The sequence below is a fragment of the Nannospalax galili genome, unplaced genomic scaffold, assembly GCF_000622305.1.
Source record: "Nannospalax galili isolate Female #2095 unplaced genomic scaffold, S.galili_v1.0 scaffold18, whole genome shotgun sequence".
Taxonomy (NCBI): Eukaryota; Metazoa; Chordata; class Mammalia; order Rodentia; family Spalacidae; genus Nannospalax; species Nannospalax galili.
In genome coordinates this window covers 8,481,817-8,501,437 of record NW_008346548.1, presented here as the reverse complement: position 1 = coordinate 8,501,437, position 19,621 = coordinate 8,481,817, and the positions used below count along the sequence as shown (strand labels likewise).

Sequence of the window (19,621 nt, the reverse complement as noted above, 5' to 3'; positions counted from 1 at the left end):
ATTATAAATTTTTATTTATTATTTATCTATTTATTTTTCTGGTACTGGGGATAGATCTTGGGGCCTCATTTAGAATAGGTAAGTGCTCAAACACCGACCAATATCCCCAGTTCTTTTTGTACTTTTTGTTTTGAGATAGGGTCTTGTTAAGTCACCAAGATTGGCCTTCAACTTGCTCTGTAACTCAGGCAGGCCTTGAAGTTGCAATCCTCCTGCCTCAACCTCCTGAGCTGCTGGGATTACAGGCCTGTGCCACCAGACCTGGCTACAATTCTAAACTTTAGAAATTAATATCTTGTCTTTTTAGCCTTGGTTATATTCACTTGACAATTGAGGAAATTAAGGTGCAGTTACAGATTAAGGCAGAGGTCTCTTTTTGTATAAACTGACCTACAATGGTATCATTCTAGTTTTAGAGATAAGGAAGGAGGTGAACTGAGGAACAGAACCGGAGTTATGGCCACAGCCAAACTGGATCTCAGTTTCTCATTTTCTAGTAGTTTAAAAAAAAAAATCTTCTAAATCTGACTTCCATCGCTTGTCTCCCAGCACCTGTTACCATGATAAATCAAATTTTTAACTGTACTCACAAAAATTGATATTTTTATCCTACCTTCAGTTGTAACTGGTAAAGAAATCTCCATGCAAGCAGCTGACTGTGCCTTTCTAAAGGGTGGTCTTCCAGGACCCCAGCGATTTACTTTTGAAACATCAGCACTGGAAAGACGTTTTCCAGAACTGCAACTCTGAGAAGTTGGACTTGTGCAGTGTCCATTTACATGGTCTGTACCAAGAGGAAGAAGGCAGAATGAACATCATAATTAAATCTTCAGGTGTGTTAATCCAAAGGTGTGTTTGAAAAAGGAAGAGGAACAAGAATTCCTCCTTTTCAAATCCATTTGGATATGACTTGACGGTCCTTGCTATTTAAAGATCAGGTTACCATTTCAGAGTTAGAAAAAATAAAAAATTTAAAAAAAGGTACTTACTATGTTTAGGACACATTTTCTTTTATTATTATTATTTTTGGTCTTTTTGAGACAGGGTCTCCCTGTAGCCAACTGGCCTAAAAAATTTAAAAAAAGGTACTTACTATGTTTAGGACACGTTTTCTTTTATTATTATTATTTTTGGTCTTTTTGAGACAGGGTCTCCCTGTAGCCCCAACTGGCCTGGAACTTGCTATGTAGACCAGGCTGGCCTCGAACTCACAGAGATCCACCTGCCTTTGCCTCCCAAGTGCTGGGATTAAAGGCGTGCACCACTATGCCTGGCAGGACACATTTTCATAATTTGACTAATTGACATTGCTTGAAATGTGCTGTATGTTCCTACTATATAGTTAATGTATCATTTAATGGCAATATTAAGTACATTTTAGTAAAAATTTTTGTTGCATAATTTGACAGACACCAATTTATGTCAGCTTTGGAAGTAATTTCCCTACTGGAGTTTAAAATGTAGAACGAGCACATCATGCTGTGTACTAGAGAATAGCACTTAGGATATTGGTTCTGGAGCCAAAATGTCTGGTGCAAATTCCAGTTCAGCTAGTAAATAGTCCTGCCCTACTGAAGTCTTCCCACTTTAGTTTCTTCTGTAAATCTGAAATATTATTACCTATATCATGGGGTTTTAGAATTTTTTTTTGTCTAATAATACACGGTGGCCTACAAAAGACACTGCATAAAAATTTGCTGTTGTCATTCTTGCTTCAAAGTATAAAACTTCTTACAATTCTCATTTAACATTTATGACTTAAACTTTGGATATAACTTTAAAAACTTGGGGCTTGGGATATACCTTAGTGGTAGAAAACTTGTTTAGCATCCATGAGGCCCTGGGTTCCAACCACGAAAGTATTTTTTCCTTATTTTTCTTTAAGTTAACAAATTCTATTTGAAATACCACTCATAGCTCTGCAATATAAAGAATGCATTATGAAGTATGTTGATTTGGTCATTATTGGGATAGAGTTACATGGAAATGTTTACAGTTTATGTTGAATATGGAGAACTGACAATCGGTATGTACTCCATTATAATCTTTCTGTATTACAGAATTTGAAAGCATAGAATTGTGTATTTCTTGGATTCCTTTGCAGCTACTCAAGGGTGAGAATTAGTTCTCATTATTTAATGTGCTGCAAGTTTTGTTATTATTTTATTAAATGAGAATTAACATTTATCAAATATTTAAATGATGGACATTTTATATATATTATCAAATTTAGCCTTCCATTAAACCTGCAGTGTAGGTGTATTTATTATTATTGTGGTATTGCAGATGGGGAATATAAGGCTTAGAATGAAAGGGTTGAGAACATTTTCCTGTAACCCACTAGATAGTATGTAGGCAAGATTCTAAGTAGGCAAGATTCTAATATTGCTTTTCTCAATTGATGTATGTATACTAAAACACTGGATTACAGAATCAGATAAAATACTGGGAAAGGGTAATAATTTCAAAAACATTGCATTTCAATGCTGATGAGATGCATTGAAATCTAATCACTGAAAAATCAATCATTTCTTTTTGATACAGAATTTCAGAAATCACAGATGGAAAGTTGGAAGTATCTCATGAAAAATTAGGGGAGGATGAAGTTAGGAAATCTACCCCTCCTTCTCTACCATAAAAAAGAGAAATAAGGAGGGCAACAGTTGGTACTAACAACTTGGTGAGAATTAGAAGATGGCAATTACTTTAGGAGTACAATTTGCAATGACACTCCCATCTTGGGTATAGTGTTTTAAAAATACTGCCCTCTTCATAGGCATGATACCTTGACCTAGGGTCACAGCTTTTCTAGAGGAATGGGACATAGACTTCAACCCTATTCATGGACTCCCATCTGGGTGCAAAGTGTGTAGCAGAGCCCTGAGCACAAACTCAGAGCTTATTTTAGTTTTTCAATAATTTGTTAGTACTGAGCTACCTGTATCGGTCACTTTCACTATAACATAGAATGGTTTCTACTTCCTATACCTGCTCACTGATTACACTGGTCCTGTAGCCCAGGCCTCTAGATCAAGTAGAGACGACTCTAACATTCTAAAAAGTTCAATCTAAAACATTAGAGTGAAAAGCAAATGGTTACACTTCATTTTGGTACAAAGATTCCCAAATTTGATAAAGTATGTTTAAACAAATGTATTCCTTGTATAAAATAAGGTATAACGATTTACTAAAATTTCCTTATTCTATCCAATTGAAGTTATTTAACAATATTTTAGTTATTCTTTTTACTTTTTTATGTGTATGAGCGTATTGCCTGCACGTATACAAGTGCACCTGTGTCACCCAATTCCTACCAAGATCAGAAGAGGGTGTCAAATTCCCTGGAACTGGAGATACAGACAGTTGTTAGCTGCCATGTGGGTGCTGGGAACCAAACCTTGGTCCTCTGCAAGAGCAGCCAGTGCTCTTAACCACTGAGCCATCTCTCCAGTCTCTGAAGTTATTTTTAAAGTTTAAAAAAAAAAGAATTGTGTGTATGTATGTGTGTCTGTATTTGGGTATATGGACATGAATGCAAGTGTCACTGGAGGCCAGAGAGGGCATCAGTTTCTTGGAGCTGGAGTGGTTGTGAGCTACCTGACACTGTTGCTGGGAACTGAATTGAGGTTCTCTGTAAAAGCAGCAAGCACTCTTAAATGCTAAGCCATCTTTCTGGCCACTGAAGTTATTTTTAAAATGGTCACTTAACAAGGTTTTTAGAAGAACATAAATGAAAATCTGACTTAACACCTGTAAAACTTATCTTGCTAAAGAAACCTTTTGATATACCACATAATCCCCAGAAAGTAAAAATTAGTATGTCTATATCACAGGGAATTATTTTATGATGTGATAAATGTTGAACACAATTCTAAATAAAAATGAGCAATGTTTTTTTAAAAACAATGAAACCAAGTAAAATATGAATAATTTTATTTAACCATATTAATTACATCAAATAGTAAATAGATATAATTAAAAAACCCATATTACTTTATCTTTGTTTACTTTTCTCTACATTATTTTTAATTAATTATGAAATTCTACAGAGGTGACAAGTTGCTTTGTCAAATGACTTAATGTTTGTTTTTTGCTTAAAAAAAAAGAGTATTAGAAGATATTCACTCAAAATCTTAGTGATAACTTCAGAGATGTATTCAGAAGCTCTGCAGCCTAAGCATACCAAACTGTTCTGGGCTTCACAGAACTTTATGTAAGAGCAATAATACATTTATATTTGGGTTTGTTTGGCTTCTTTCACTCATCACAATTAGTCTGAGGTTCTTTATGTTTTATATGCCAGTCATTTATTTTCATTGTTCAGAAGTAGTCAATTGTCTGGATATATCACAATTTGTTTATTTATCCTTTGATTGATATTTTGTAATTTATCAATGATCTTTTAAAAAGATTCCAAAATGAAGTAAACATTTTGCACTTAGCAAGTATTTACCATTTCTAGTGCTCTTCTTTTTTTTCTGTGTATATTTAGATTTCCCTCAGTATTGTTTTCCTTTTTTTCCATTTCTGGATTTTTGGTGCTGATTTTTTTTAAAATCTTTTAAAAACTTTATTTTATTTTATTTAAAAATTTTTTTAATTGAATTTTTGTGTATTTCATACAGAAAGTCATCTTTACATCTCCTTCCCCTTTGGCACCCTCCCATATACCCCACTGGGGTTCATACCTTCTGTCATCTTTACCAAGTAAAGTTATTGTCCTGTGATACCCCTCAGTGCAAGTTCATCCACTGGGATCAGCTCATTCTCCCCCAGCAGTAATCAGCTGCCAATAATTCTTTAATGAAGATTGGGGCCTCATGTTCTTTTCAACAGCTCTGGGCTGGGTTTTTGTCTGCTTAAGTTTGCATGGGTCTTGTGTATGCTGACATCATTGCTGTAGATTTGTATGAGAAGAGTCCCAGGACCCTGTAGGACTATTTCCATATGGTCAGATACTTCCTCCTTGGCTCTTGCAATCTTTCTGCAATGGTTCCTGAGCTCTGGGTGGGTGGGTTTTAATATAGGAGTCCTGTCTAAGGACCCACACTCTGCAGACTCTTATTCTCTGTGGTTTGGCCATTTGTGACCTTTTGCATTCCTGGCCCTCTGTTGCATGAGGGAGCTTCATTGATGAGAATTGAAAGATGCAAAAGTGTTCTCTTCATCCCTTGTTCTATGTTCCGTGAGCCTTAGGTGCAGAGGTTGCATCCTAGATGTGTCACTTAGGCTTGGGCCATTCACAGACAATCTCTCTGTGTGATCACTTGTGGAACTTTATCTCTGCCTCTTGAAAAAGAAGCTTCTTTTGTGGGTGGTGACTGGGATACTTGTCTATAGATTTAAGGATCCATATTACATTTGTCTAGGGAAGTGACAGCCATGGGGTGCTGAATTCTTGTGTGTGTGTGTGTGTGTGTGTGTGTGTGTGTTGTCATGTTTTGAGACAGGGTCTCACTATATAGCTCAGATTGGCCTCAAACTCTTGATATTCTTGTTTTTTGTTTTCTAAGCAGTGGGAGTGTTACAGAAAAGTGTCATCATACATAGCTTTAGCTTTTGTGTATTCAAGAAAGCATTTATTGTATCTTCATTTTTGAGATATTTTTGTTGGATATAGAATTTTAGGTTGATGGGCTTTCTTTCAATAGTTTAAAAATAATTTCCTGTTCTCTTTCAGTTTGCATTATGTGGAAATATTTACTTTATTCCTATTTTCACATTCCTTAATATTTTCCTCTCTGGCCAATTGGTTTTTTAAGAATTTCAATTTTGATGTACTTTTATAATGTTCTCCATGTCTCTCATACTTGAAGTTTATTAAGCTTCTTGTAACTGTGGCCTTTTAGCATTTATCAAATTAAGAAAATGTTCAGCACTATTTATCAGACATTATTTCTGCCCCCTCTGTTCTTTTCTTTCCTGGTGGTCTTATAGGGTATGCATTAGGTAACATTGTGGGAATGACTTCTGGAACACCATCTCATCTTCTTTATAGTGTAAATAAGTTTACTAGGCCTTGGGCCCCTCTTGTAACCTAAACATACCCCTTCCTTATCCTTGATCCAGAATAATATACATATGTATATGTGCTGTGCATATGTAATGTACATATGTATATGTGCTGCAAACAGTGCATATTCATTGGAAGCAATGGATACCCATTTGTGCTGCAAACAACAGGTGGGATTAAATTGATAGCATCTTTTTTTGGCTGTGTTCCTCTTTCCTCATGTGATGCTGGGTGTAAGGTTTCAATAAAGAGTGCAAGGCCTTTGTTTGAGAGTGCAGTTTCAGGAGCAATCTGAAGGAACAGGTTCTCAGAACAGTTTGACCCCACTCTTGATTTAAGTGGATACTAAGAGTCAGGCTATCTTTGTTCAGGCACCATTGTAATATGGCATCTCATTGTCACATTTCATTTTGAATAGTAAACCTTTGAGTTCAGTAATGCTTTCCTTCTGTAGTTTCAGTTCTTCTAATTCCATTCAGCACATGTATCATCTCAAATACAATGTTTTTAATCTAAAAGTTTGATGTAGGTCTTTTCTACAATTTTGTGTTTCTTAAAATATGTGTAGTTTTCTTTAGCTCCTTGAGTATCTATACTATGTTTAAAATGGCAGTTTAATGTCCCAGTCTACTAATTCTATCTCATATGTAATTTCTTTGTCAGTTTCTATTGACTGATATTTTCTCTTCTTCATGGGTTCCGTATCAGTGGATGACAGACATTGTTAAATGTTACTTTCCCTCTTTCTATTCCTTAAATATATTTAAGCCTTTTTCCAGGGCACAGTAGCATTTTTCAGAAGAATATTTTTCTTTTTATTTTAAAATAATTATATATTCACATTAACTTGTCTAAAAATGTTCAAGATAGCATGTGGATAAGTGAAGTGAGTGACACTGATGGTATAAAGGATAGCTATTTCATGGTAGTCACACTAACTGTAAAGCAGAGGCATGTTATTTAAAAGAGAAATTGGATTAATTGTAAAGGTAGATTGCAAATTCTAGGGGAATTACTAAAAAGTAAAAAGCATAGTATAATTGAACTCCCAAGATAAAAGAGAAAATAAAAAGAGGAAATGATTAATTCTCTCATCATTCACCCTACTTCTCAACTCTAAGCTGTATAGCAGAGAAAGAGACTATCTCCTTAAGAATGGAAGACAGAATTGAGTCTAGGCATTAGAGTTGAATCCTAGTACCAGGTCTGCAATGGAGAAATTCAGAACTGAGCAAAGCCCTAACCATACCACACACCAAATTTGTAGACTGAACAGCTAAAACTGTATTAGAAAAAGTGGCCAACTGCCTCTACTACCCCTCTTCCAACTTCCATTGAAGAGTGGAACTAAGAATCCATTTATGGAATGCAGGGTACAAAAGTTAGTATAGGGCATAAAGTTAGTATAGTGCCAGGTTTGTTGAAATGAGATTTAGTATCTGGTAAAAATAATCAAAGACCTGTAAGCAGAGTAGAGTTCAAAAACCAAGCAGGGCTGTGCTGGATAGCTTTAGTGTCAACTTGACACACCTGGGTTTAGGGAGCCTCAATTGGGGAATTTCCTCTATTGGACTGGCCTGTGACATGTCTGTGGGGCATCTTGTTGATGAGTGATGTGGGAGGGCCCAGCCCACTGTGGGTGGCGCCACCCCTGGGCAGGTGGGCCTGTGTTGCATAAGAAAGCAGGCTGAGCAGGGGCCAGGGGAGCAAGCCAGTAAGTAGCATTCCTCCATGGCCTGTGCCCCAGCTCCTGCTTCCAGGTTCCTGCCCTGAGTTCCTACCTTGGGCTCCCTGATGAACTGCGACCTGGGAGATGTAAGACAAATAAACACTTTCCTCCCCAAGTTGGTATTGGTCAGAGTATTTTGTCACAGCAATGAAGAACAAATGAGGACAAGGGCATATTCACTTTCTTCCTGAAACTGTGCAGGCTCATGTAGATGGAACAGGCATAAACCAGCTTAGCATCAGCCTTGGTAGTCAAGGGACTGCCTTCACTATCCTAAATCTTGGACAGCTTAGCTATTGCTAGGGCCAGTGCTCACAGCAGAGGCTCTACAACCACTCTGACATGAGGCAGAGACATATACTACATTAGGACAGACTCATATTTCACTTCACATCATTGCCAGATAAGGCATGGTCTTGGTGGATCTCCAACTCAGCATCAGCTAGGTAGCCAAAGGATTTCCTTCACAAACAATACCTCACCCTTGATAGAAGACCCCATCTATTGGGAGTGTGGTTGGACTGAGGAGTGGGTAGGATAAGATAATAAGTTAAGATTTTGCCCTGGAAGTTGGTGCTGTGCTTATGAAACCCAATTCTTGGCATAGTCTAACAGCTTTACCCCAGTTTTGTCTACAGATGGAACTTCTGAAATAGTTCCATTCCACTAGGATAAAACAGGCCACCATAGTATGTCAGATTTCTCTTCAAGCTAGTAGTACCTGTGATTGGTTGGGCCACAAGTCCACTTCAACAACAGGCAGTTTACAGCAGTGTATGCCTTGATCTTAATTTAATGTTGTGCTAGTTGTAGCAGGCTGTAGGATCAGGGTATGACACTCAGATGCATGGCATCACTGGTGATCATGGGCGTGACATAGAAACCTTGAGTTGATCCATCCAGGATAATTGCCCATAGCCAGTAGAATCCTTCTGTGCCTGACCTTAGGCCAGTAACTATATCCAAAACATCTAGGCCTGTCAAGACCTCATGGAGACACTTGTGATAGTCTGCTCTTCCTAAGTCTATTCCTATTCTCCTATTGCACTCTGGAACAACACAACAATGCATTTGAGGACAAACCTTGGCTTGGATTAGCCTATAAAACTGAAACAAGGACAATACAAAGACCAGACTCTTGTCACATCTGGCCCTAGGTGCCATCTTCTCCTGAAATAAGGTAAGTAGTGATTATAGGCCTAGAGAAATTAAGCAGCCTCCTTCAAATTTCCAGGAAGGCAGGTACAAAGCAAGCTAGAACAAGAAGACTAGAATAACTAATCCTTCAATGCCCAGATAACAAGCCTCAAGAGCTTTCAGAAATCCTTGAACTCCGTGAATGTGGTCCCAGAAGCAGACCAGAGAGCAAATCATATGGGAGAACTTAAAGTAAAATCAGCTGTTTTAATGGGACTTGGTGAGACTAAAGAAAATATAATGTTTCAATACTCTAACAGAGAAACTTAACAAAGGAATGGAAACAAATAAAAAATTAAATAGACAGTTCTGAGCTGGATACTTTTGGCAAAATTAAGTGCTATAGATGCTACCACTAGCAGGATATAGCAAACAGAAGAATGAGTTTGAAGACAGCTTATTTAAAAATACATGGAGGAGCAAAACAGAATGAGAAAGATGAAGGAGATGTATGGAAGCTTTGGCACAACATGAAAAAGCAAATATTCAGGTGGTTGGGGTTTGAGAACAAGCTGAGAATGCTAAAGGGTTAGAAAGTACACACAAAGAAAAAAAAGAACAGGGAATTTCCTAAATCTGCAGGGTATTCAAGGAAAACTTTGACTCAACCAACTCTAAGACAAGAGAAAGCCAGCCAAGGGGGCTTACATCTGTAACCTCAGCACTTAGAGACAGGAGGACTACACATCCAAGTCCAGATGAGCTACATTCCAAGGTACTGCCTCAAAACAAAAGCAAATGCACAAACAAGATACAGAAGACTTCCAAGACTTAAATGACACATGGTGGTGTCCCAATTCACTTGACAGTAAACTTCTCAGCAGAAAGTTTACAGGTCAGCAAAAAGTGCTATGAGATTTTCATAGTACTGAAGGATTAACAAACAACTCTGTTGAATAAGAATATTGCAATCAACAAAGCTCTCCTTTAGAAATGAAGAAGACAAAGACATTCCCAGGCAAATAAATGTTGAGAGACTATATCTCTATTATACCTATTCTTTAAGAAATGTTTAAGGGAGTTCTTCAAATTGAAAGAGATATTAATGAATAAGAAGAAAACACAAGACTGTATAAAACTCAGGGGTAGAGTAATTATATAGACAAATTCAAATTGCTTTAATATAAGCATGGAGTGTAAAACACTCCTATTTTCAGTACAAAGACTAAAATAACTACTTTAATATGTTAAGTGCTAGGCAGTATAGAAAGACATGAAAGTGGGTCATCAAAAATCCAAAATGGGGAAAGGAATGGAGTATAAGTGTAGAGTGTTCTTAGTATTTTTTTCATATTATTTTGTATGTGTGCTTCTGTTTTTATATTTATTGTTACTAAAATTTCAAAATAGCTTTTAATAATCAATTTTTTTCTTTTTTTGAGACAGTATCTCCCTATAGCCCCATCTGGCCTGGAACTCTCAGAGATCCCCCTGCCTCTACTTCCTCAGTGCTGAGATTAATGGCGTGCATCACCACGCCCAGCAAAAGATACTTTTATAAGCTTTAGGGTAACTAAAAATCAACATTAGCCAAACCTAACATAATAAGCAAGAAATCAAAATACACTACTGGGTTAAACCATTGCCAATGAAGGAAGGTTGTAAAAGGGGAGAAAGGAATTACAGCCAAAACCAGAAAACAAGATTTGCCAATGGTTGTGGTAGGACCTTACCTACCAATAATTACCTTGAATATAGATGGATTAGATCCTGCAATTTACAGACAGATGGACTGAATAGATTATTTAAAAAAAAAAACCCAAAACTCAGCTGGGGATGTTGGCATATGACTTTAATCCCAGCACTCAGGAGGCAGAGGCAGAGGCATGTGGATACCTTTGAGAATGAGGCCAGCCTTGTTTATATAGAGAGTTCCAGGCCAGCTGGAGTTACCTTTTGCCTCAAAAGGATGAAAAGAAAAGAAAAAGGAAAAATAAAATAACAGACATACTAGAAAATACAAAATTTAAGTCAAAACCAATAAAAAGACAAGAAAATTGCTGGGCATGATAGTACACACCTGTATTCCAAGTTATTATTAAAATGTATATAACACTCAAAGCAATTTACAGATTAATACAATATCTATTAACAATTCCAATGTAATTCTTTACAGAATGAAGTATTTTAAAAATAAATTTACACAGAAACACAAAATATTCCCTAGTGATCAAAACTGCAGTGAGCTAAAAGAACAAAGAAGGAGGTGTTACACTACCTGCCTGTTGTTTGAATGAGAAATATCTCCCAAAGGCTCTAATATTTGAATAGTTGGTGGTACTTTTTGGGGAAGATCATGGAACCCTTAGAAAGCTTGCTGAAGGAAATGCGTCCCTGGGGACTGGCTTGGAGTTCATAGCTTTGCCTGACTTTCAGTTTCCCCTGTCCCTGCTTCATGTTTATGGTTCAAGATCTGAGCGCTCAGCTTTCTGCTCTGGCTGCCTGCTGTCATGCCTCTGTAGCCTGTATGAACTCCCCTCTGGAACTGTAAGCCAAATAAACTTTTTCACTTCTGGTCATGGTGTTTTATCAAGGCCACAGAAAAGTAACTAATATACTGCCTTCAAAACATATAATAATTCTATAGTAGTCTAAATGGCATGGTACTGATATAGCAGAGCAATGGAACAGAACAGAGAGCCTACATATAAAATCATGCATTTGCAGTCAGTTGATTTTTGACAGAGATGCTAAGAACATACATTGGAGAAAGAACAGCCTTTTCAATAAATGGTGCTGGAAAATTGGCCAAGATGAAGAATAATAGATTCCCAGCTCCTACCAGTTACAAAAGCAACTTAAAACACATCAAAGATCAAGTTGTAAGACTTGGGACAATGAAACTCCTAGAAGAATACAGAATAAATGTGTCAGGCACAAGAAACAAAAGCAGAAGCAAAAGCAGTCAAAAGAGATTAAAACCTTCTGAAAACACAGGAAATAATCAGCAAAATAGAGACAACAAAACCTAAATTAACATGATTTAAAAATGGAAAATAGACCTAAATACACCTCTCTCTCTCTCTCTCTCTCTCTCTCTCTCTCTCAAATCCTGAACTGCAGGTTTTTAACCTTCCTGTTGCTAAGAAAACTGGCTGCACATCTGGTGTCTTAAAAGCAGAAATGTACTCTCTTACTGCCATGGAGAGCAGAAACACAAGGTTGGTATCACAGGGCTGACATCAGTGTGGTTGTTGGGCTTGGCTTCTTGCATCCACTCCCTGAGAATTCATCCTGGCCTCCCTACTCTGGTGCTCCCTGGCCATCATTGCCTCTCAATCCTGCTCCAGCATCCCCATGGACTCCTGTCTGTGCACCAAGCCTCCTTCTGCCTCTCTCTCTAACACCCCTCCACCTCCCTCTCTAATTCTTTTAATTTTTTCCCTCCACTACAACAACTGTGCAGTTGAGTTTCCCACATTCGGGGAAACCTCAAGTGTCAGCACGTCCGGAGTGCGGTTGGTAAGCCTCGCCCTAGGAAAACTGCCTTTATGATTATGGTGTCTCCCCTGCTGGGTAAGTATTCTCTCTCTCTCTCTTTTGAGACAGGGTCTCCCTGTAGGCCCAGCTGCCCTGGAACTCACTGTGCAGACCAGGCTGGCCTTGAACTCACAGAGTTCTGCTGCTTCTGCCTCCCGAGTGCTGGGACTACAGGTGTGTGCCATCACACCTGGCTCTAAATACATATTTCTCAAAAGAATACATACAAATGGCTAGTAGGCATGTGGAAAAATCTGAATAGCATTAACCATTGACAAAATGCAAATCAAAATCACAGTGAAATACTACTTCACTCTGACAATAATGACAATTATGAAAAGGATGACAAACATCTAGAGGTGCAATCTTGTCGAATTTCTCCACCCACGTTGGTGTGTCAGCTGGTGCTGTCATTATGCAGGTCTTGTTTAGGCAACCATATTGTTAACATTTCATGGATACGGATTACTTATCATATCTATAAGACACTATCTAGAAGCAGGTTTCCTCTGGATCTTACACTCTATCTGCTCCCTCTTTTATGATGTTCCCTGAGCTAAGGGATTGCATTTCAAATGTATTAATTTTGGCTGGACACCCCACAGTCATGTATTCTCTGCAATTTGGCCAGTTGTGGATCTCTGTAATAGTTTCCATCTGTTGCAAAAAGGAACTTCCTTGATAAGAGGTGGAAGCTACACTTATTTATGGGTATCAAAATAAACATTTAGTTGGGGCTGGAGAGATGGCTCAGTGGTTCAGAGCACTGGCTGCTTTTGCAGAGGACAGAGGTTTGGCTTCCAATACCCACATGGTGGCTAACAACCATTCATAATGCCAGTACCAAGGAACCTGATGCCTTCTTCTGAACTGCATGGACATTGCATGAATGGGTGCACTTACATACACATAAGCAAGCCAGGCGTGATGGTGCATGCCTTTAATCGTAGCACTCGGGGAGGCAGAGGCAGGCGGATCTCTGTGAGTTCAAGGCCAGCCTGGTCTATATGGTGAGTTCCAGGGCAGCTAGGGATACAGGGAGACCTTGTCTCAAAAAGACCAAAACAAAAAACAAACAACAAAAAACAAATTAAAAAAAACCCCAAAACAAAAAAAAATTAAAAAAAAACATATGCACAAGCAAAACACTAATACACATAATTTTTTTCTTTTAAGATAAAGTTAAGAACTGTATTGGTTTAGGGAAATGGGAGTCAGTAGTGGGTTCTCCTCCAGGATGTATGCCATCTCTTGCTAGGCTGGTCATCGTTGTGATTTGTAGGTAGGACTGTTGATTGCTTTTCTCCCTTGGCAACTTGCATAGCACCTTCAAATACTATGAGAGCTAGTCCTCAGGGAGGAAGCTTCCAAGTCACTTCCAGATGATTTCTCCAAGTACTGTGTCTGAACTCTGTGGTATCTTCATTAAAGGGTCTTACCTTTAATATCTGGAAGCAAGGACAATGGCAATAGCCTATATTGTTTTGGGAGTCTCTGATTCATTCCCCTGACAAACAACTTGAAGGGAGGTTTCCCATGCCTCCTGACACTGGTTTTTTTTGTTGGACAGTATATGGTTCTTGTGGGGGCGCATTATCACCCTGTGTGGTTTAACTCCTTATAAAAGAATGTTTTCCTGTGTTTTATTCAAATATCCTTGGTGTTATTTGTATCTCCGTCCTTAAAGGCTGCTGAGAGAGGGAGAATCAGTATTTTCCAGTCATGAACTCCCTGATAGATATTAAATCCCAAGAGGTCACATGTAAATACTTGTGCATACCATACCACTAAATGGATTCAATAGGTTGTTTAGGTGTGTGTATGTTTGTGTGTGTGTGTGTGTGCACATGCGCAATAATGAAACTTAAAAAAGACTTCAGGAAATTGAAAGAGAGTAGGGTAAATGTGGAGGAGTTGGAGGGCAGAGAGGGAGGAGCAGGAATGATGTATAGTACTTATGTATGAAATTCTCAAAACAATATATAAATTTAGACAAAAAAATTAAAAAGTCTTAACAAAACATGATTCAGGATGAGGGAAAATGGAGATGATTAAACAAAGAGGTAAGGGGCTAATTAGTCTTTTTATTTGTAGGTTTCAGAATCTGGATACTGAGAACAAAACAAATCTTAAAGGGGACTAATTCAAGGTAGAGTTGTAAGAAATCAATAATAACTCAAGAATCCCTGCTAGATACCTATGGGGAACTGTTTGTAGTATAATTGATTTTATTTTCTGTTCTGGAGAGATGGTTAAGAACACTTGCTGTTCTTCCAGAGGACCTGGGTTTGTTTCCCAGCACCCACATGGCAGCTAACAACCATCTGTAACTCCAGTTCTGGGGGATCTGACACATTTTTCTGGCCTCTGAAGGCTTTGCATGACACAAGTGCACTTACATACATGCAGGCAAAACACTCATACACATAAAAAATAAAAAAGAATAAAATATTTTTGAAAAGAACATTTAATGTGAAAAAAAGATGAAAAACAGCCAGTGCTGATGAGTATGTGGAGACAAGGGAAAGCTTGCATGCCATTGGTGGAAATGCAATTAGTACAGCTATTTTATATCTTTTTACCACAGTAAAAAAAAATTAAAATAAACCAACTTGTAGAACTGAAGAATACAATGACTGACTTGAAAATTTCAATAGAAAGCTTCAATAATGGATCCTAACAGGAGAAAGAGTAAGTAAATACTATGACTGAAAAACTTGAAATTAATCAGAAATAAGGATATAGACTGTAGAGATTTTATAGTATTTTTGGCAATACCATCAAGAATACCAATATTCATATTTAGAGATTTCCAGAATGAAAAGAGATAGGGTAGGAAGGGTAAAGAAATAGTGTTATTTAAAAAAACATTTACCAAATCTGGAAAGGAAATGAATATCCAGATCCATAAAATCCAAAGAACAAAGCAGATTAAACTTAGGAAAGTCCTGGGGCTGGAGAGGTGGCTCAGTGCAGATGACCTGGGTTCACTTCTCAGCACCCACATGGCAGCTAACAACAATCCAGTTCCAGGGAATCTGATGCTCTCTTCTGGCTTCTGTGGGCATCACATGCACAGGTGCATTTATATACATGCACAAAAAAGACTCATACACATTAAAATAAATAAGACTTATTAAAGTTTTCAACCAAACAAAAATTATAATTGAACTGTCAAAGAGTCATGACAGAATTTTGAAAGTGATTTATGACATACAATGAACCCTCTTAGAACTAGCAGTGGCTTTTTCATGAGACTTTGCAGACAATAGAATGAGATGATATCCTAAAACAATGAACACAACCACAAATCTCAGACAACCAAGAATGGTTTACCTAGCAAGATGATCCTTTAGAATCAGAGAGAGAGAGAGTTTCCCAGACAAACAAAAACTGAAGGAATTAATCTCTACTAAACTCAGATTATAAAAATGACAGAGGGGAGAGAATCCTTCAGTTTGAAACAAGACACCAATTAACATTCTGAAATATATGAAAGGATAGAACTCACTGGTAAAAGTCAATATACAGTCCAATTTAGAATATTCTAAAAGTGTAATAATGGTGCATAGGCTACTTTATAGTATAAAAGTTAAAGACAAAAGCATTAAGATAATTATAGCTATAGTAATTTAATGGGTGTAAAAATTTAAAAGTTGAAAATTTTACCATTAATAATATAAAATAAATGTATGGAAGTAAAGTTGTAATTTTTCCCAGGAAAGTACTCTAGCACTCAGCTATCTCCCCAATACAATTGTACTTTTTGTATGCAATCAAATTTTGGTTTCTATCAGCTTAAAGGATACCTATAACTATCAGATGTTTCATACCAATCTCACATTAATGTAGCATACACACTAACAATGAAGAAAAAAGGTATCAAAGTACACATAACAATAATGATTGAATCACAAAGCCTAACAGCAAAAGCACAAGACAGGAACAAGGGAACTCTAAAGTAGAAAACATTAAGCAAAACAATAACAGTAAATTATTGCTCATCAATAATTACCTTAAATTTGAAAGTATTATATTCTCCAATCAAATTTTACCCAGCTATGAATCCTGTGAACTACAATAACAACTGCCCACTGGTGCAATAGTGGCACAAATATAACAGGAGTAGCAAACCACTATTTAATTGGATTTAAGGTCTGCTTTATAGGATGGAGCCCATACCTGACATTGATATCAGGCTTTGGAATCTGAGGCTAAGCAAGTCACAGGACAGAGAGAAGAATCTAATAATAGTTTTTCTATTAAATAGTTATTATATTAAACTGACTTTTAATGACTTATTGCTATACCCATAGATTAATGAATCTCTCAACTCTCACTAGGAAAGTTTACTTATGCAGCAGACAGTGATTAACACAGAAATCCACACCTGGCCAAGCTGCAGAGAACAAGGGGCTGCAGAGGACTTATCCCTGAATAGGACAACTGTGTAAAACTTCTGCCTCCTAAGGCTCAGGGATCATTGCAGAAGAAGGGGTTGAAAGATAGTAAGAGCCAGGAGTGGTGGATGATCTCAAGGAAACAGTTTTCCAGACAGTTGGCCAGTTACTTATATGAACTCACACCAATGGTAACAGCATGCACAAATCCCATATAAGCTCAAACCAGAAAAAAATATCCCAGCATAAACATGAGGATATGGGTAAGAAGCTCCAATCTACCTAAGGAAACTATGTTAACAGATGGCTGCTGGGAGGGGCAGAGACAGTTTCTTTCAAGCATGGGATTCTTGGTAGCTTAACCATATTCCTGTGGATGGACCCACACTGAAGGACATATGAGACACAAATTAGACTCTATAGGTTTTTTATTAGCTATATACTAGAGTACATTAAATTTGGCAGGGGATGATAAGGACAGGTAGGAGTAGAATAGGGGATCTAAATGATACTGTATGAAAATAATAAAAATTCAAAAAAGAAAAATAACAATAATAACTATAAATGTATATGTATCCATGCACCCAATGTGATGATATCTAAATTTTTCTTTTGGTCTTCTTGAGACAGGGTCTCCCTGTAGCCGCAGCTTCCCTGGAATTCACTATGTAGACCAGGCTGGCCTTGAACTCACAGAGATTCACCTGCCTCAGCCTCCAGAGTACTGGAATTAAAGGCTTGTGCTACCACACCCAGCTTAAATATTAGTATATAGAGCAAATATAAGTATACAAACAAATAGATTAAATGAAACCCCTATCAAAATTCAATGACTTATTTTTCATTCTTTTTAACTTTTTTTTTATTTTTCAGAAGAAGCATTTCATTACAGCTTTAACATACTCGTTAACAGTTTCCAGAGCAAAGATACATCTCTTTCAAAAGTGGCTATAAAATTTTTAGGTTGTCTGTTGAATTAATACAGTTATACAATATTGAACTCAGTATAAGCCCTGTAAGACATAAAATTGAATGAGTTTTTAACCTTTATAAAAGATCTCTATGTTATTTTAAAATATACTGTTTCTTACAGAAAGACTCATTGTTATTGCTCATAACACTGAGATGTTGGCACATGCATCTCTAATCTGTATGTTTCTGATTATTACTAGTCATAATCGGTTGCACTCGGATCCTTGGCACCTATGTCTATAAAATCATCGGGTAGATTTCAATGGTAATGTTTATCACCTCTACTAATTAACATGATGTAAATTTTTATGCTTCCTTCTCAAATATAATTCATTTTTAAAAATTTGTTGATTTTTTTTGTGTGTGTGTATCACGCCGAACATCCCAAACCGTCTTATTCAACTGTACACCCACTTCCCATATGGCACCCTCCCATAGCCTCCTTCCCCCAACTAGAGCCCTTATCTGTTATCTGTCCACTGTGATGTCGTCATCTCCCGCCATTCCCCACCACTTGTCCATCTGGTGAATCTAGTCAGCCTATCTAGAGGTCTTTGTTTTAGGAAGGTCAGCTGTTCCTCATCTAGCAGCACTTGGCTGTCAATATTCTTTTAGATAAGATTGGGGTCTGCTGTTTATTTTCCCAGTTCTATGCTGGGTTACTATCGCCTGTCTAGCATTGTTGCTTGTTATGTAGCCTTTAGCTATACATATGGACTCTTAAAAATTATATTGGCACCTTTAATATTTGGTTACACTTTCCTTTTGGGTGTTTAAAGTCATACAGTTGGCCCAGACAAACCAATTTATTTTTACTTTTAAGGCCTTTTGAGGATCTGTTCCTCAGGGGTCACATGGGCTTGGAAGGAGCCCCTGGCTCCTTTCTTTTACCAGTTCCACCTATGTGAAGATAAGTCAAAGGTCCTGCTCTACCATGGTTGGCTTTGCTTGGAAGCGTGGAGGAAATGATTCCTCTGTGTTGACCCTCCTCTTTGTAGACTGGACACTGGTTCAAGTCCATCTCGTGGGGTCTCCTTGGCCTCCTTGATCAAGAGAACAGGTGACCCACCACCATTACAGGACATTTTGAGAGATGCTCATAGTCTCTTGGAACTAGTCAACCTAGGAGGGCAAGGAGAAAAACTGTCCTTTATGTCCCTCTGACCAAATTAGTATACGTAGAAAGGCCCTTAAATTCATGCAGGACTAAAAAAAAGGTCCAGAATGGTCAAGGCAATGTGGGTCAAGATAAAATAAAAAAAAAGGCTAGAGTTTTATATTTCATGATATCAAATTTTAATATATTTACAAAGCTATAGAAATAAAAGCAGTTGTGGTACTGGCATAAAAAATACATAGAACACCCAAGACTTATCTGCATGACACACAGTAATTAAAAATGCCAGGATGGTGGAACTAACCTTCTTGGATGTTTAACAGACATACCATGAGATCTATACTAATTGGGTCAGAGGGACACAAAGGACACTTTTTTGGTCCTTGCCCTCCTAGGTCGATTAGTTCCCAGGGACTATGAGCATCTCGCAAAACGTCCTGTAATGGTGGTGGGTCATCTGACCTCTTGATCAAGGAGGCCAAGGAGACCCCACCAGATGGACTTGAACCAGTGTCCAGTCTACAAAGGGGAGGGTCAACAGAGATGAATCGTTTCCTCCATGCTACCAAGCAATGACAACCATGGTCGAGTAGGACCTTTGACTTATCTTTGCATAGGCAGAACTGGTAAAAGAAAGGAGCCAGGGGCTCCTCCCAAGCCCATGTGACCCCTGAGGAACAGATCCTCAAATGACCTTAAGAGTAAAAATAAAT

General features: G+C 37.7%; 1 protein-coding gene and 1 pseudogene across 1 annotated transcript in view; both read right to left on the bottom strand.

Annotated features, from left to right (window-relative positions):
• Stxbp5l (syntaxin binding protein 5 like) overlaps positions 1-19,621 on the bottom strand; it is a 395,225-nt gene that overhangs the window by 26,988 nt on the left and 348,616 nt on the right. Inside the window, exon 23 of the mRNA XM_008842914.1 lies at positions 614-784. Coding sequence (XP_008841136.1) covers positions 614-784 — 171 coding nt within the window. The remainder of the gene's footprint in view (positions 1-613; positions 785-19,621) is intronic.
• Positions 12,328-12,463, bottom strand: LOC115072017 (annotated as a pseudogene).